Source organism: Plodia interpunctella, chromosome 3 (genome assembly GCF_027563975.2).
Source record: "Plodia interpunctella isolate USDA-ARS_2022_Savannah chromosome 3, ilPloInte3.2, whole genome shotgun sequence".
NCBI lineage: Eukaryota > Metazoa > Arthropoda > Insecta > Lepidoptera > Pyralidae > Plodia > Plodia interpunctella.
The window spans coordinates 11,853,707-11,870,228 of record NC_071296.1 but is presented as its reverse complement, the minus strand read 5'-3'; the positions used below and the strand labels follow the sequence as shown (position 1 = coordinate 11,870,228).

Genomic DNA, 16,522 nt, shown 5'->3' with positions numbered 1-16,522 from the left:
AAATTTAGCGAATAAACTATCAAAAAAAAATCTTGAATTTCAGGGTATAATATATTTCTGTTATAACAAACAATTCTCAGTTTTCACTAGCTGTTGTCCAAAAGTAGCTTATTTGAATTTCCACCCTTCCAACTACTTCCTAAAAATCGTATTAATGTAATTGCTCTATTTTGACGTGACAGAAGGACAAAAAAAACACAATTTCACATAATATAAGTTTGTGTATAGAGTCCGTAATTGACTAGCTGAGATTCTCATCGTCTATTCTAAAACTAAGTAACTGTACCTCGCCTACTCAAAATAGTTTACAACTTCCCGAATTGTCACTCTTTTAAATAAAATAGTATTTATCTTAAACATGTCTTCTGTATAATATTAATCTATGACAGGTGCAGCGTCGCCTAGCAACGCGCAGTCGTTCGTCGACCCCGCAGTCGCCGCCCTGCGCTGCCGCCCGCCCTAGCCTCCCTACACTATTTGTAAACAGTTATAGCAGTGAATACTGAAACTAGTGACAAGTGTGACGACCATGGGGTAGGAGTGAAGTGCTGTGAAAGTGATATGGAAGTGAGAAGTGGAAGGGAGATAAGGTAAATTCAATGAGGTTTTGTCGCATACGGTGCGTTGCATTCATTATGCAAACTATGCAGGTACTAGGCAGACTGTAATGAGGTTTCGTCTGCTCGTATTTTGATTTTCATTTTTTACGATTGTGAGAGTCCTGTTAGCAGTTTTCAAGAACATTATTTTTGATCTTAAAAAATCATGACACTGAAATAAAAAGGCTGCATAAAGCTGCACATATTATTAACTTAAGGATTTATCAGACATTAAGACAAAAGACTAAATATTCGGCTGTTAAGCGTCTGAGCCCAGGGTCCACTTTCCTACTTCTTCTCCACTTCAGAGTCCCTTCAAGCTTCTATATCCATCGCAAACCCTTAGTGATCCTATTAAAAATTATCAGAAATTTATTCCTAACCTACATTAAAACTTTGAATATCCTGCGTTTCGTGATCAGTTAGTATAAATTATGTAAATGAAAAAGGCAAGGCCATGAACCACGGAACCAGCATTAGTCACGTGATACAAATGCTGAATTACTAAAGAACAGACTGCCAACATAGCTGTCTTTTTTTATTGTTAAAACTGGCACCAGATTTCACAAGGTACACCGTGTTCCACCTAATAAATTAACTTCATAAAACCTATTCTTTAGAAAGCTTTTCCTACCGAATGTTATATAAGTGATAACGTACAGATCCTTAGCTCAGGAAAATTATACTCATTTACTTATTTCATTATTTACCCTGAAAGTAAATAACAAGAAGATTGGCTGACTATAAGTGGCTTGATGACAGCAAATTTACGATGCGTCGACATTTAATCACGTTAATTCCTGTTTTCTAGACGTTCATAGGTTGCTCCTATCACTTTTCTTTGCAATAAAAAAATCTGTTAAATTAATGATTTTCTCGTAATGTTACTATAAGCATCAGAAGAAAACTCTTAATTAAATTTTGTGAAGTCACCCTTCCATGTCTAGTGAAACGTGTTGCATGTTGTGGTGAGCACATGACTGACTGTATTCAAACAATATAATATGATGTATAAGACTATTATGTAAAAAACTTTATTACTTCGTCTGTACCTTTATCCAATTAGAACGAGGTCACTCACAAGACAAAGCGCTGAGTACGCTGGATATTGCACTCCAGCTGAATTATATGATTTGGTTCTGGTACATCGTGACTGCAGCAGGGTTCGACGACTGCCAATTAGTTACACTTGTTTACAGTGACTCCTTTGTTTCTTACACAATAGAAAACTTTTCTGTTGGAATATTCTCCCCTTATTTACGAGTATATTTCTTAGTCAAAATTTATTTCCGAATATTTATATACACATAAATGACCCCGTGCGAAACCGGGCCAAGTCGCTACTTAAGAAAGAAATTATACACTGCTGAACAGACGCTGTCTTTTGCGACTCTACTCATTTTATCAAGTCGGCAATTGTTTGAATAAAGAGGTGTGCTCGAAATAAATATTTGCCTACTCTACTCAATCCTCACTCTATCTCTGAAGCCATCTTAAATCTATGATTATCTCCTATAAAGTGAATAAAGATGAAAATCCTGTAAAATAAAAAGCGCAGTCCAGACTAACGTAAGATGATCCCAAAGTAAGATATCGCAAGTATTTATAAATCAACTGTAAAATGGTTTCCGGTTAGTTTTAGTATCAGAGGATTTATTACGATCTGGTCAATCTCGACGGTTCGTGCGACTTCGTGCGTCATCGCGCGCTGCGTAAACGATGCGCCACTCGGGTTAATAGCCAAATCCATTACTTTGCTTGTTGCTGAATTTTAAATAATGAGATAGAAGTGATCATGTCGTGAAGGAAGATGTGAATGATCTGACGAAAACTGATGCTGAAGACCTAGCGAAGTGGAAGTACCTGCGCTCTAACATTGGGGACGGAACGCCTTATATGAGAGAGGGAAACGAAAGGAAATATTTGTCCCTTTATTTATGCTTTATAGATGTGATAAGTCTCACTTAAGATACGAGTCATATCACACAAAAATGAAGACTAGGATTCGATTAGGGTAGATCGGAAGTATCAGAGACAACAAAAGGAATTTAGTAAAAAATTTTTGGTGTTAAAAGTCAATGTGAAAGATATTTCCAAAATCGTAGACGTTACTTCCATTTGCTTTTTTAATGCAAATTCTATGCTAGTTAGAGTGGTGTTATATCGCTGTATCGATAGGAAATGGTCGGTTTCATATGTACCTGAACTAGGTACATATGAAACCGACCATTTACGTGTAGAGCACAAAATTCTTGCTTTGAGCACTAGGAATAGCTTTATTAATTGTGGATAGAAATAGAATAACTAAATAGACAAGATTTTTATGAGAGAGATTTTTGAACTCTTTAAACCTGTCGTTATAAATAGGTATAATAAAACATTTTATGCAATTCTCAAAGCTTTGACTTCTATCCACGCTTCTAGCCTAAAGAACGACCACTGCTGAGAAGAAAGCCAAAATGGAGAGTTGTTTTTAAAACTAAACGAGATTTTAACAGTCTTAGTACATAAATATTATTTTTCTTTTTCAACATTAATTTTAAATTACGTAGAAAATTTATTCAATGTACAAATCCTCACAAGAATGGAGCCGTGCTGCATTGCTAGTAAAAACACAGATGATTTATGACACAAGATATTTATAACATAAAATATTTATATGTCAAAAGTCAATAAAGATAAAATTCTAATTAAATTTATTGATCTTTAAATGTCTCGAAACCCGCAACAAATATATATCTGCCGCAGGGTTATCGTCGCCCGCTGTTAACTCTAATTGTTTCCACTTCATTGCCCGCATAAACAAAGAAAATATACAAAAGAAAATACGAGTGAAGGATTGTTAAAAATGAATATAGTTATTTGCTCGAAAAAAAAAGAAAAAATAATATTTTTCTTTTATTGGACTGAAAACCTATTGTATTTTCATAAAAAGAAATTGACTTAAAAAAAGTATACGAAAAAAGTATTATTACAATCACGTGAATAAAACCGAAGCCGAAATAATAAAAACATGTTTTTATATTGACGAAAACAAAACGTTGACAGACCACCCAATACGGCAGGTTCTCAATTAACCCGAAAGGCCCAAACAAAAAACCAAAAAAAATTATTGATATAAAATTATATATAATTATCTAGTTAAAACTAATTAAAAAAGTAGATATGTGTACGTTATTCTTTGTCCAGCTAAATGGAACTAAAAAGCGAGATAACACAACTTACGTAGATGATAACCCGGGCTCATCCGCCGCCTCTGTCAGTCAGTCAGCTGTTTGTTATCGCGCGCGTCGCATCTCCTAAACCGCCGGATATTATCCGATATGACTCTGATAATATCCGATAATTATCACTAGCACTCCATTGTGTGATTGCTTTTAATTACGTCTTCGGAAAGGAGTGGACGTGCGTTGTTTTGTAAATATTTTGCGCAGTGATGTGGCTAACGTGGCATTCTATAGTTTGAATTTCATCGGTGAGTAGCTTTATTAATTAACATTACATTTTTAGCAACACTGAAGCATCCACCATAATCAGAACAATATTTGTTACAATCTCGCAAAATCTATATGGCGGATTTCGATGGAATATGTTTCACGGGTAGAATATTACCTGAAACAGGACAGAAAGAACTTCTCATCCCGAAATTTCCATGGCTCATAAGTTCTATGACATTGTTATTTTCTCGCTTCCGGTGAAGGAACACAAGGCGAGGAAACATGCACATTGTTCTCCAACTTTTCCCACTAGATGACGCAAGTAGTCTTATTAAAAGTGATATAGATGCCTTGGACGTCCAGAATATAATTCTACACTAGTGTTACGAGTAGGTACACTCTCCATAACAGGCAAATCGTAGACGCAATGGTAAATGCATTGTTAGCACTTTGCGCTCACCGCTGTGACAGTGATTTCAGTAGGTAGGTATGTAAATATGCAAATGAACTGTGTAACTGGTCTAGGAAAGTTTATCGGCAAGGGTATTATTTTGACCTTTCGATTAGAGACTGTTTTACGTAACATAAGTATACAGTTATTTACAAATTATGAGATACATAATGTGGTAAATCAAACGGAAAATAAGGATCTGCTTGATAGAAATCGAACACAGGCAGTTAAAAAAAGAACTTAATTGTCCGAAAATCTTGATTAATTTAAATGATGGATGACGTGAATATAAACTGGCGTAGTAAAACTATTATCATCCTACAAACATATTAAATTCGGGCCGAGGAAATGCGATTAAAGATATAGACAAACATTGGTGGGGAAGAACCTGTTGATTCTGACTTGGCACTTTTACGACTTAGGTACTTTTGTTAATTGATTTGTAGGGATTATTATACGTCTGATATTTGTAACTCTAATCCATTTACTAATAAGTATTAATTTTTTAATATATATTAGTGTATATCGTGAACTAATAGAAACCTAAGATTTAAGGATATTATATTGGGTAGATAAAAGTATATGAGATTATATCGGACTTGATGACCAACACAAAACATACCTTAAATTAGTAATATTTTATCTAAATGCTAGCACACATTTCACACCTATCAATAACAATCAATTTGTAATTTGTCAATAATTTAACAATCTCTTCGCCTATATTATTATATGAAGGTAGATAAGTATGTATACTCGTATTAAAAAATAGTTTAATTTTTGACACAAACTTGTAATGTCGTCAGGGAATGTTGTTTTTTGTCACGCGTTGAATGTACGCGTCATGGAAACTGAAGCAACATGGAATATCTTTTGCAAAATTTGATTATTGATATATTGCTTGAAAGCAAAAAAATGTTAACAACCCCTAGTAAAAGTAAGCATGTTACATTCCCTTTTTTTAAGTTTTGTCACCGACCGGTAGTCGAACCCGCTTCCGCAGCTCAACTACAATCGATAGTTCAACGACTCGCACCACCGACCACCACGGTCGGGTTTTGAAGAGTGACGTCAAACACTTTTCCTAAATATGGGTACAAAACAAACCCGTATACAAAATCATGAAACTTTTTGTTATAAACCTTATCTGAGTAGAGTAGAAGAGTGTTGAATGGTAACAATATTTCTTAATGTAGCAGACCGCGCAGCTCATGTATGTAAATGAATGTCGCTATCAAAGAAATAACGAATCCCAACTAATATTATAAATACGAAAGTAAGTTTGTTTGTTACCTCTTCACGAATTATCTACTGGACAGATTATTATAAAATTTGGTAGACGGGTAGAAAATAACATGGAATAACGCATAGGGTACTTTTTATCCCGAAAGGCGCAGCTAGTAAAATATAGTTTTCCGAATTGTTTTGGTTTTTGTTCATATTTACTCAGAATTGATAAACCGTATTTTCCGCAAGCAATTGTAAAATTAGGAATCCCAACTATAAGTAATTAGCCAGTAAATAAACAAATATAAATAAATTGTATTTGCATTTAGCGGACAACAATTATACATTTATAGTCTAATTACCTATATCCTGTTATCAGTTTTGTAATTAATTGGGACTTTATGATCCGACACATGTGTGCAGTATAGGAGGAAAAATCTTTGGGAATTCAGTCTGAATGCACTTGCACGGTCCGATAAACTGGACATCATTTTTTCATGATGACTAATAACGTTTACAGCGTTCCATCAAACCACCGGTGCACACACTTTCCGCGTGGATCTTCTTCTTTTCATGTCAAAATAAACAAAACTATAGCGCATTATTTGCCAGGGTTTGAACAATTAGCATCGCACTTTATTAAAACATTGGAAGAAACATTGTATCAATCGTTGGAATCTACAAAACGCAGCAAATGCTAGTATTGTAAATGCAAAAATTTGTTTGCTTGTTACCTATTCAAGATCTATCTCTCAACCGAATCTTCTAGAAATTTTGCATGCATTTCAACGTCCCCACTACTGGAGCACAGACCTCACTGATGGATGGATAAGGAGTTTGGGCCATAACCCATCACGCGGGCCCATTGCGGATTGGCGGGTTTTAACGACTGTAAATACAAGCGGGACTAACGGTTACCCTATGTCCTTCTTCATACTTCAAACTACATGTGTGTAAAATTTCGAGAAGATTGGTTGAGTGGATAGAGCGTGACGAGGTAACAAACAAACTTACTTTCGCATGTATAATATTAGATAGGATTAGGATTAATTTACCATAATATTTTATTATACTAACAATACCAGAATAGATGATTGTGAAGGTTTAACAAGCAGCATTCATAATAACGATATAGGTAATTGTATAAAGAAATATAAATTCCACACGAAGTACAGGTATATTGATGAAAGTACACATGTACAAAAAATCAATCTCTTAAAAGTTTATTACACACTGTTTGTTTGTCTGTAACGCCAGATGTTTACGGACACGAAGAGGTTAATGTTTCCAATCTTATTTATTTTTATTCGAAGCAGGAAAATATTTATTTCAAACCTCAACCCATATATTACTTATCTGGACTCTTAAAACTCCACATCAGATGTTATAGATCTCCCTACTTACTTCTAAAACAAATGGCGAACTTAATGCTGAAAGCATTCCCTCCCAGCCAACCATTACACCCACAAAAATGCAGTGCAAAAAAGTATATCAACAAAGTAATGTATATAAACTATGAAATGATAGGATTCGATAAAGTTTAATACTTGGGCGTGTCTAAAGTCATATTTCTGACAATCATCCATAGTAGTTATCCCTTATCAGTTTTTCTATGGGCACGTGTTATTTATTCGCTCATTACTATCTCTCATTGATAGAAACTGGACTTATGGTATCCCAGATTGTGAAATGCAGTACCAACTTGTTAGGGTCTAATAAACCAGCAGGTAGCTAAACTCTTGGTGGAATAAAAAAATGTTTATGGCAGTCAAGTATGTAGTCATTGTTTGTTTATTTATCTCTGCGCACACGCATAGTATACTCGTAATTTGGAATTTGGTTGTGCTAAAATCGTTATATCAGATTAGTGAAAGTAGACATTACTGGTTAGTTTATTTATAGTATTGTGTTGTGATTACTATATAGTTACTAAAATAACTTACATCATAATATAGAACTGGACCGTTTTCCTGATAGCCTCGTCGTCTGAGTTTATTCAGTGATTACTATTAAGACATTTAAGGTGAGTCAATGTACTCACGTAGACATAATTAACAAATAAGTAAAAGGTATCTATTAATACATTAATATTTCTACTAATAAGCTCGGATATTCTCCTTGTCATGCTCGAGCCAATCCTATTTGGATGTGCTATTAAAAATCTATGACCTAAGTAATCAATTTAAAAAATTACTTTAACTATGATCAATCTTGAATCTCTCGATTTATTAATTTCTTAATCAGTAAGTATTCATATAATGTAAATATTTTAATAAAACAATTACTATGAGCCTGATTTAAGTTCTGTGCCATATAGCCCGGGCACGCGCGCGTTCCATACAACAACAGTTTAGTTAGCTATTGAGGTTGACTCACATATCCTAACGTAAAACAATGAATTGACTACCTGCCAGAGACGGCGACCTTCGGTCAGATAGCATCAGTAGTCCCTGACCATCATCATATCATATCAGCTGTCACTTGCCAGACAATCTAGCGACACGTGGTGTCTCGTTCTGCATACTAACACTCTGCTGGCATACCTATGTACCTACTTTACACGGATGAGTACCTAGGCTTCATCATTCTTCATCTTCTGTGTAATTTGCAATGGCAATTATTTTATATTCTTCTGTAAAAATGCTAATATTAAAGAGTTCTTAAAACCTGATGACATTCTGATGAGCTCCCATTGCAGAAGTATTTATTGACTTAAACTTCGCATATCTTGCTACCTTTTATTTAATAAAGACTCTATAGAGAAAATTCTTTATTTAGATGACAAATATGTTAATAACAAAGAGAACATCAATCACTATGTTGTCAAAAATGAAAGGATAATTATCTCCGTGTGCGGACTAGGTACTGACGAACGAATTATGGCTTTATTTTTAGAAGGAAGAAGGAGAATGGAGAAGAGCTCTAGTTCTCGTCGATTTATTCTCGTAAAAGCAATTACTACTTAGAAAATGTATAAATAACGTATCGGTTGTACAAGTTGTGAGTAACAATGTGCGTAATAAATAATATTGACTGCGAAATGATAACAATGCCGGTCAACGATTTATGTTGCAAGTTTTTGGTTCATTCGTCGCAACGAATTCGTAGTAGGCATCTACTAACTTGTCAATAAGATACTAACATCACATGATAATGATAAGTAGAACCTTTTTTAACCTTCCTTTTGTCTTATAATACTCAATAAATTACTTGTTATTATGGTAAAACTTCTATGAGTGTGCACTGAGCGGCAATGGCATGGCATTCCCATTTGTACGTTTCTTTGTCATTCATATTTATACACTAGTTAAATTTTGGAATGTTCTAGACACGGGTGGGTAGGGTATCTTTCATCGAAGTCCAAACTAACAACTAGATTATGACCCAAACGTCTTCAATCTCATCCTCACACCCAGACCACAGTCCAGCTCCAAACTTTCACATTTATATTATTTATTTACAATTATTATAACCAAAGTTCAAGTAAAGGATTGTTTAAACCACGCAAGTGGAGCCGATGTTGATTTCTATAAGTTTTCTCCATCTACCTAATCCGAACAGATTGCAGGTAAATTGGTGCTCGTGCGAAGCATCACATTAGCCTTACGCTTCACTTATGAATATTCACTATTACTAGTATTATCAGTGATTTAGTAATTTAAATCTTTATTGACCAATAAGTTATCACAAAGCTTATGTACTCATCAATGTACAATGGGGGTACATTACATTTTCAATAAAATTTGTTTTATAAGTGTCGCGTATGCACCTACCGAACTGAAATTCAAATGCTTTACTAAATGGTAAAACTTAAAAAATATTATAAATTAAATAAATTTATTTAAGAGGTAGATTAAATAAATTTATTTAATTTATAATAAGGTGCGGGTGTAGCTCGATCATCAGTAGTGTAAGGCCTATCACTATCTACAAAAATATGCAATTGTTATGTTACCTACAATATGCATATATAAAACAAAGTCCTCTGCCGCGTCTGTCTGTCTGTTCGCGATAAAAACAAAAAACCACTGCACGGATTTTCATGCGGTTTTCACCAATAGATAGTGTGATTCCTGAGGAAGGTTTAGGTGTATAAATTATTTGTTAATACCCGAGCGAAGCCGGGACGGGCCGCTAGTTATTTATAAATAGTATTTATGCGATTTAAAATAGACAATATTATATAATGCCAGTTTCCGGGCACACAGGCTTTATTTCCACGCCCATACTATGTTTTCCTTCATGATAATATATTACATAGAGATATATTATGTAACATATTTGTAATTTATTTTAGTTATTATAATTATAATAACTAAAATAAATTACAAATACCTATGTTACGCAATTGCGTAGGTACCTACTCCGCGAAAATAATGGAAATCCACTGCAAAAATACTAAAATATTTAACAAGATTTTGTATTTGAAAATTGTATTTATCGCTCAAGTATTTTATGGTCCTTTTAATTTAATCGTAATTATCGCATCAAAATAAATAAATTATACTTTAGAGCACAGAAATACCTACTGGGGAACTTTCTCAAGATAACGTAATGATGGTAGCTCCTATAGGTACCTATGTACTTCAATGAATCATATATTTCTTGCTAATAATACGATAATGTAGATAACAAGAAATGACTCTTACTTGGAACCTACTAGAACATATTGTAAATACGAATTAAAATAACATGATATGCCTACTAAGGTACTTAGAGAGAAATGCTTTCAATTTTTTAGTGTCAACCAAAAATTCCTATAATTAATTTCACATAATTTTGCATTTTGTACTTAAATTATTAATTTTAAATTTATTACTTATTATTTCAAATACTCATACTCTTAATTTATTTATTATATCTACTAAATCTATCCACCAATAAAACACTAAAATTAGTGATTTCCATTTAAAAGTGTCTCAAATCACATAAACATAAGTATTATTTCCTGTTTAGCTTCGGGAATACCATTATAAATTCAGAATATTACTTAAATTTTCCTGCTAACACACTATATAGTTGAGCATGACCAGGTAAATTTGTTCACTACAGGAGTAGTACTCGGGATGTTGCGCGTGTCTCTTCTGTGAGTTCGGAATATGATGAGGAGGAGAATCGCGCGCCATGACTCCGAATGTGGAGTGCGAGTCCCAGCGGCTGAGCGCAGAGGCAGTGCCCGTCCATCAGTGCCGGAGGGTCTTACCACACGAGCCCTCACCGGCCCCGGCTTGGCTAGATCAGGAGTACAACCCTACCACACACACAAGCCAGGCAGAAGAAAAGCTTCTGAACCCTGCGAACTTCACGCCTCTTAAAACGAAGCCTTATGAAGTGGCTTTGACCATTAGTAACGAGAAACAAGTGAAATATGTACCAAAGACAAAGTCCAAGTTTGAAAGGACGAAGGATAGAATAATAAACGCTGTCAAGCCGCCGTGTTTTACTATCTCCATGATTATACTTATGGTAAGATATGAATTTGCCTTTTAATTATTATTTTAAAATAACGAGTTACTAGTGTAAAAAACTACTAAGAATTTACATTGGATATTAAATATTGGCAATGTCTCTTGTAAATGCTTAGTCTCAAAAGTTGTTTTAAATTCTACGCCTTTTCGTTTTGAATAGCAAATGTGTGAAAATGCATGTTATACGGCGCGCTACGATCTAAGAGTGCTCCTGTACGATCCAAGTTCCTTTCCATTTATGTTTCAATATTTCATTATTCCAGGTGAGTGTCCACGTATTCGTCCCTGAAGAATGGCGCGATTGGCTAGAATGGACGCCGCTGCCCGAGTGGTGGCACCAACCCTGGCGTCTGGTCTCCTATGGCATTGTCCACGCTAATGCTGTCCACCTGGCTCTGAATGCAGTTGTCGCTCTCGCTGTAAGTTATTTTCTTAGTCATTTTCATTATCACGCCTTTATCCCTTACGGGGTGGTCGACACAGCTATTGGTTGCAGAATTTGAAGGGCATGTTTTGCTGTATGGCTGACTGGCTGGCATAGCCTATCGCCTATGAGAATATTATATATAATATCTCCAGTTTATGGCACTTTTCCCTTGATTGTCTCTTACAATATTCATGGTAGGATACGCTGCTGGCAAATACCATTGTATTTACCAGCGTGAAGAAGCGATGAAGATTTAACGGTCCTTCTGAAGACCGCAGAAACTCTAGATAAACTACCACTATAATATGTTTCTTCATCACAAGGTTGGCTGGCGGCTGGAGTTCGAGCAGTCGTGGTGGCGAGTCATGGGCGTGTGGGTGGGAGGTGTGGTCGCCGGCGGACTCGGCGCTGGGCTACTGCAGCCGGAAGTCAGGGTCGTCGGGGCTTCAGGAGCTGTGTATGCGCTCCTCACTGCGCATTTACCTAATGTTTGCCTTAAGTAAGTGTTTTACTCTTTGGTAGAGTGGTTAGTTCAGTGATATCGAATTTTACTATGACTACTAGAAGTAGCTATGCTATGACAGCGCAGCGATCGAAGATGGATTTTGTAATGCCCGTTCAAAATCCTTGTCTTCAGAGGCATCTACCAAAAAAAAACTGTAATATCTAGTATTCTAGTATATCATGGTACAAATCATCATTACTTTAGGTAAAATTTCATACCCATACTCTTAAAACTTCACCTGAATAAAAAAATATTGTATCTATTCTATATGAAAAGTAATAGTTTTTAGCCCTTCAATTGATAGGATATAAATGACTTAATTTGTAATTCTTCTAACAGGTTCGGCTACGTACCGCTTTGGTGGTTTCGGCCGTTGAGCGTGATAGTGCTAGGGGCCTCTGAGACCTGCTGGGCACTGGTGCGAGGCCCCATGATGACCCCGGGATCACCACACTCGCAACAGGACAATGTTGCGTGGTCTGCCCACGCCCTGGGAGCTGCTGTTGGGATCCCACTAGCCTTTATCATTTTCAAAGGTAAGAATTACTGTATTTGTATCGACGACTATGAGTACGCGAAAGATAACCATTTTTTTGTTCACTACTAGGCGCCACAGTTAGAATGAGATCCTAGTGGCTGACATTTAAAAAATCCCGCGCACATGCTACGCAACGTTTAGTTCTTTAGAAATGACTATAGCGGGGAATGAAACGAAGATCGTGTCTGCTCCGCTTTCGCAGAGAAATTCACGTGGGCGAAGCAGCGGGCTGGTTAATTATAATTCTCATAATGCAAGTGTTCTCTTTGTTGCAGCTGATAAAGAAAACGACGATAAGACGTACATTCGTTTATGTCGGGCGTTCTCAGCAACCATATTGACAGCGGGCGTTGTTTTTGTGGGTCTTTACTACGCGACTTTATATTCCATATAGGTTACAAAGTTTAGAGACAAAAAGCTTAAAAAATTTAAAACATAGGAAACAAGAAACGATAAATGGCCTAAGAATGTATAAAGAAGCTGATTGCTGGCCACGCTAACATTGTTCAGGAACATTTACCAGCGACAAGTCCAAAAAATAAGTTTTTGAAAGTCGTGCTAACTGTGTTCATGGCCCATCCTTATCCATCCACGAGGAAGGTCAGTATCCCAAGTGAACATTAATTGCTGACAATGATGATGTGTTCAACGAAGTGTTCTTCGAAATACCGTCCACTAGGCTTTCTGAGTATTTGAGGAGTTTTACTATTTCCTCGTCAACGAGACGACAATGTTTCTCAACTTCAAAATATGAAAAAGAGCTTAAATGGAAAACGGACGAATTTTATCTAGAGATACCATGTCTTCCATTGGATACGGAATTTCACATATACAGCAGATACAGTTCACAGCTGTTCGGACTAGATTCTTGCTATCTACTTAAATGCTGTTGAAGATGATTTAAGAGCTAACTCTCCTGTCGTTATCATCACGTTTGATAATACCAAGATGTGGCAATATTCTGCAGTAGTTTTTGCGCGAATCTTGTCAAAATGTTACGACTATTATCGCGTAACTGAAAAGTGTAGTGTAGAGCATTATTTTATTAATTAATAAGTCTACAATGATAATATTATATATTGTATCAATTTTAAAACTTTAGGAATTGGTTTTATATTGTGATGGGTGCTTTAAAATCACATCTTGTTTTGCCTGTTCGCTTTGGATGTAATATAGAGTAAATATATATACTTATTATGTTCATGATAATTAACTAAAATTACACCTTTACTTGTGTCATTAAAATATAAAGATGTTCTTGGTTTACTGCGGCAACGTACAGTGTTAGTAATAAGTCTCAAGAAGAAGATCACATTATAGTCTCAATAATCATGATTTCTATGAAATCATCAAGTTGTTTTGTATCAAAACAATGTTATATTATGGCTAGTGATTTGTAAGGATATGTAACGTTTGTGTCATAATAGATTAAGTTTGTGTTGTGAACAACTACCTATATAGAATAATGTTTTGAGTGTTCTTGGTAATGTTCTCGGGGGCCTCTCATCCTTTTTCCCACTAGTTTCGTAACAATTTAAAATTACCATGAAAACATGTTAAAATTGTAAACCACAACAATTTGGGTGCTAATACCTACAGGAGTAAGACCCTACTGAAAGCGTTGTTTTAAAGTACTTAGTTATAAGCTACGTTAATATAATTAATATAGTGATGAGAATCACAACATTTGAAAAAATATTCCACTCTCCAATTTTACAAAGACGATGAGCTTACATTCATTACATTGGAACATTGTATTTTGAAGCATTATCTTACCTAAAGTTAATGTGAGATTGTAGGTACATTATCCATCACTTTCCTTCTGTAAGTTACTGTAACTTTTAAAGCTATATTTAATTAATAGTTTGAATGGACATATCAAATTTAGATGGAATCAATCGAAACCTGTATATAAAACTTGCTTAGATCCGCTGAGAAGCATTTTTCATAAACATGAAAATAAAAATATTAAAAAAAAAAGTCGTGATGAAATTTTATACTAGAATTAATGATATCCCGATAATGATCATTGTTATCCCGTTATGTGACCGCAAACCCATAACCGCAAACGCAATACGAGTCGGTGTCCTGTTTGAGGGACTTTACCTCTGCTAAATTCAAATTCAAATTCAAAATTCTTTATTCAATTTAGGATGATATACATCACTTATTGATGTCAAAAAAATTACTTAAACTAAGTCTACTGCCGGCTTCCAAAGCGCAAGTGAAGAAGAAGCGGCGCAACAAACTTCACCGTAGCCAGTGAGCCCAAAGTGGATCTTGGCCTCCGAAACGAGAGAGCACCATCATATCTTTCATTATTTCACCAGGCACATCTATATAACCATAGATATGATTGAGGGAGCGTGGAATTATATATTTACTAGGTTTAACACAACCGAGCTGTTCATAATCACATGATTATAATATGTAAATCAGGAATGCGCGCGAGACGTCGCGTCGCTCTGACTGTAATAAACCTACGCAAGGCGATATTGCGTGGGTTCCGTATTTATAGATCAACAAAAAATAAATAGTACTTAATTAAACATTTCTAAAAATTATAAAAAATATACTTATTAAAAAAATTAAATATTAAAGTTTTATTGACATAACACCAGAATCAATAAGGATTTGATTTGTATCAATAAGGCTCAGTCTGGTCAAATCAATGTTCTATTTGTAACATTCGCAGCAAATTTGTTCTGAAAATTTGAATATGGAATTAAAATGTTCTTTCTAACATACGCTCCGACTTGGTTGGGTGCAATGGATCCAACCCATATCCGTAACCTATCCACTAACAGAGAGGCACGTAACTATTTAACAGAAAAGGAAATCGCTCGATTTCAGAATTTTTTTCTGATTATTATTTTCAAAAAAGGTAATCCGCTCCGCTTTCTTTTGTATAACTCCATCCCTTTCAGTCGGTGGGTCAGACCCAATCTGAGGACCTAATTAAGGCGGATCACGCCACATCTGACGTCAGTATTTTGGAGTCAAAAGCATTTCTAATAAGAACAATAATTATTTTTTAAATTTTCTTGTATTGGAATCGTGTTCATAATGCAACATGACAAAATACTCACGGTCTTATTTCCGATATGTTTTGTCTCGTGTCGTCGTCTTGTCACATATTGTTAAGTGGGATAGTGACAGAATATTTTCGTATGCCTTACCTAACTTATTGATAAATAGAGGGTCAATTGATTTGAAAATTGCATGTAAGTTTAGCACAACTCGGTAGCTATTTTGAATATGGAATGTGGAACGAATTAACGACATTCAAATATTTTAGTTTTATTTTTAGGTTAAATCTAGATTTTTTATGTGCCTAGTAAAATGAAACCTACCTACTTAGTCTCTAGTACAATATATTTACGAAATTTTGAATAGGCACGGATCATGCGACCACGGATCGTCTAATAAAATCTATGTGGGGCTCATGAACACGGAAACCCGGACTGAAAAAAGTAATTGCATAGAATTTGTAACGCAGAAAAGATTTTTTATTGCATAAGGTCACTGCAAAACTATCCTAACGACGACGACACGTCTTCTCTTTTTGATCATTTTTTTTTTCAGGTTGGGTTTTCGAGTTCTAAACCCTACAGGTACGGGAGTTGTAAGAATCTTACCTTATCGTGGTGTTGAATGAGCTGCAGCTGCCACGAACACGGACTGAGAAGTTGGACAGATCACGGATCTGGCGTAAGAAGCCAAGGAACGTCCCTGGAGACACGCGGGAACTTTTCACGGAAGAAGCATAGCGCGCGCGTCGTCGGCGATCACGAACAAACTCTCAACGCATGCGCTCATGTCGCGAGTCACGGGCTGACTGGAATCACTCACGTCGACAATATTCAGCTA

General features: G+C 35.5%; 1 protein-coding gene across 2 annotated transcripts; it reads left to right on the top strand.

Moving 5' to 3' along the window:
* The first annotated feature begins 462 nt into the window (after positions 1-462).
* Positions 463-14,573, top strand: LOC128683455 (rhomboid-related protein 2-like). 2 transcript variants are annotated; one of them, XM_053769132.1, is made up of 6 exons: positions 463-590; positions 10,767-11,180; positions 11,446-11,601; positions 11,933-12,108; positions 12,454-12,650; positions 12,928-14,573. In XM_053769132.1, exons 2-6 carry the CDS (start codon positions 10,839-10,841, stop codon positions 13,044-13,046), a joined length of 990 nt encoding a protein of 329 aa, XP_053625107.1. In that variant the 5' UTR covers positions 463-590; positions 10,767-10,838; the 3' UTR covers positions 13,047-14,573. The 2 variants fall into 2 exon arrangements, with proteins under 2 accessions (XP_053625107.1, XP_053625106.1); XM_053769131.2 differs by lacking the exon at positions 463-590 and adding an exon at positions 3,856-4,074.
* The last annotated feature ends 1,949 nt before the right edge of the window (positions 14,574-16,522 follow it).

Bases quoted from the DNA above. Each gene is read 5' to 3' on its own strand.
- LOC128683455 (XM_053769132.1), top strand. From the start codon at position 10,839: ATGACTCCGAATGTGGAGTGCGAGTCCCAGCGGCTGAGCGCAGAGGCA. The intron at 12,109-12,453 runs GTAAGTGTTTTA...TTCTTCTAACAG, and splicing joins TTACCTAATGTTTGCCTTAA to GTTCGGCTACGTACCGCTTT. The intron at 12,651-12,927 runs GTAAGAATTACT...TCTTTGTTGCAG, and splicing joins AGCCTTTATCATTTTCAAAG to CTGATAAAGAAAACGACGAT.